Source organism: Berghia stephanieae, chromosome 1 (assembly GCF_034508935.2).
Source record: "Berghia stephanieae isolate SIO BIC M18660-M18661 chromosome 1, UCSD_Bste_1.3, whole genome shotgun sequence".
In the NCBI taxonomy this organism is placed as follows: domain Eukaryota; kingdom Metazoa; phylum Mollusca; class Gastropoda; order Nudibranchia; family Aeolidiidae; genus Berghia; species Berghia stephanieae.
The window spans coordinates 25,070,718-25,073,217 of NC_088360.1; the positions used below are offsets into that span (position 1 = coordinate 25,070,718).

The following is a 2,500-nucleotide window of genomic DNA, read 5'->3' on the forward strand; positions in this document are numbered from 1 at the left end:
CTTTCTCCAAAAAAATTGTAACATCGCCTAACAGGCAGCCTGTCCCGTCCTACATGCTAAATGTTGCTGTTGACCAGGGACCCCTTTTAAAGCGCTTTGAGCACATTTAGTGGATATTGCGCTATATAAAGCTCAATTTTAATTTAAAAACCTATTTGACAAGTCCTCTAATATTTATTAGTAACAGGGGCGGTTTCTGGTTGTTTATTTAAGGCGGCATGGATCGAAAACATTCTCTCACTGTACTCATGTGTACAATGAGTAGGTACTTGACCAGAAGCAGTGTTGACTGTGTTGGAGGAAAATGTTATCTCTCCCAACAGGCATCATGTCTCGTCTGCATGTTGCTTTTGGCTTAGGAGCCCTTTTTAAGTGTCTTGAGCTCACTCAGCGGAAATTGCGCAATATCAATGTTCTAGTGGGTTTATTTTTTAGAATGTGTGTATATTGTGTGTAAAAAATAAAATGGAAGGGAGGGGGGGGGGCATGTGTGGTTTTGAATTTTAAAGAGATGTACGCACGTAACACTGGCATTTACGATGGGCATATATTCTGTAAAAGAGGTCTATTTGTCGATTTTCCTCTAGATCATGAAGTCTATGGATCCTTTCATTGTTGTTTCGGTATGGATTGCGATACACGTCTGTGCATTGAGATTTGTGAATATCATTTTTTTTAAAAGAACAACACGACAACAGCAATTCGACTGCCATATAAAATTTCTTTCTTCGAATATCAACTGTGATAACAGTCATTAATAGAAGAATAGAAAATTCAACCTCAATGCACTACTTATCTACTCCAACGACAATAACATAAGTTGAACTGCTGTGTGTGTGTTGTGGTGTGTGTGTCGGGTTAATGGACTGGGATTCTTATTTATAGCATCGTGGGGCTCTACTCGGGGAATGATTTGTGTAATATCTTATTGATGATTAACATCCATTTGAGCAAAACGAATAGCATAAGATCTATATTTATTGTAATTTTCTTCATCCGTATGGTTTGATTACAACAAATCTGTTCTTTCAATGATAAAACTGATATGGTTTTGACTTCTCCCAAGTAAGGCCTCAAGGTGTGCAAAACTAAATTTGCCGGCCTGACCTAGTTATTTTAGCAGTAAAGAGTATCAGTTGTTTGTGGTGGGAAGTGGATAGCCGTGGTTTGAAAACAGAAGAAAAACAAATCTTTTATATAAAATACTAAGGCGGCCTGTTGACTTTTTGGCTCATGGTAGTCCCCATCCCCCACCTCAGCTCATTGTCGCACGTCATCTCGCCTCGCGTGGGACAACAAGAAAAAGAGAGCCGTCTGTGATGACGCACAACCTTTGTTACAGGTAGGTACCAATCATGGCTAGAAAGGCAGGAGAGATGCGCGAGTGTTAACGAAAATCAACATTGGCAAAAATTGAGACAAAAAGGAGTATCTGTTAAATTTGAAAATTATAGGGCGGCACAAAACAACTTTGCTCAACAGACCGACCGCCAGTGATTAGTAACTCGAACACACAAAATATTAATTCTTATGAAATATGATTTCCCGAAGCCTGTTAAGGAATTTATAAACGATTGGGCTTTTATATAACGCAATATCCACTAAATGTGCTCAAAGCGCTTTACAAATTAAATGAGGCATCGTGAGGCGCATTGAGCATGGTGAGTGAATCCGTTGAAATATAAAACCGGTAACAAAGAGAATCATGTTTGTCTATTCATTTATATATTATTTCCCAAACTTTTTGATATAATAAGATTAAAAAAGAACGTATATTATGGTATTATGTGTGTTATAACAATCTGAAAATGTGTGTATGAACCGGTGCCAGCTGAAGCTAAAAAAGATTCAAGAACAAAAATTATCCCCCCCCCCCCCCGCCACAAAAATAAAATCAGCCAACTTCAACTGGAGTAATCAGAGGGTCTGAGGTTCGATCCCCTGTCGAAATGGAATGATTTTTAAGGATGATTTTTCCTTGTAATATTTTTCTTTCAGTTTTGACGAACATGAAATACACCTTTCAAAATCATTTTTTTACCTCTGTAAAACAACCAAAAAAAAAAAGTAGTCCTACTTCAGAGCCATTATGCCCTGGGAGCCGGAGTTTATCCCGGTTTATAGCGTGAAGCATGTAATAGCAATTGCTTGTCAACCTTTGGATAAGACGCTAGTCTCTCGCAAAGTACTTTCCGCCAGATCTAACAGACACAGCTACCCAATCACTGCCTAGTGCTAGTGGTCAGGGAAGGGGGGGGGGAGGAAATAATCTCAACTTCTCTCGAGATCGATCTCGGTTACTTTGCATGTGAAGCGAGTGCTCTACCAACTGAGCTATCGGGGAACCTCTGTCTTACCAGCACAGAAGTTACTCCCAATGTTTCAATTTGAGTGTGTCCTATGTCGACAGTGCTAACCACCATGGTATCGACCAAATTGCAGCGGAGCTCGATTGGTTTGAATCCGACTACAGCAATCCATTCCTGTCAGCGTTCTTCTC

The 2,500-nt window shown here is 39.6% G+C and overlaps 1 protein-coding gene across 2 annotated transcripts in view; it reads left to right on the forward strand.

Annotated features, from left to right (window-relative positions):
• The first annotated feature begins 1,287 nt into the window (after positions 1-1,287).
• Positions 1,288-2,500, forward strand: part of LOC144970905 (uncharacterized) — a 6,436-nt gene continuing 5,223 nt past the window's right edge. For both annotated transcript variants that reach the window (XM_078911051.1, XM_078911061.1), the window contains exons 1-2: positions 1,288-1,342; positions 2,411-2,500. The exon at positions 2,411-2,500 is cut by the window's right edge and continues 42 nt beyond it. In XM_078911051.1, the coding sequence (XP_078767177.1) occupies positions 1,320-1,342; positions 2,411-2,500 (113 nt within the window). In that variant the 5' untranslated portion in view covers positions 1,288-1,319. The remainder of the gene's footprint in view (positions 1,343-2,410) is intronic.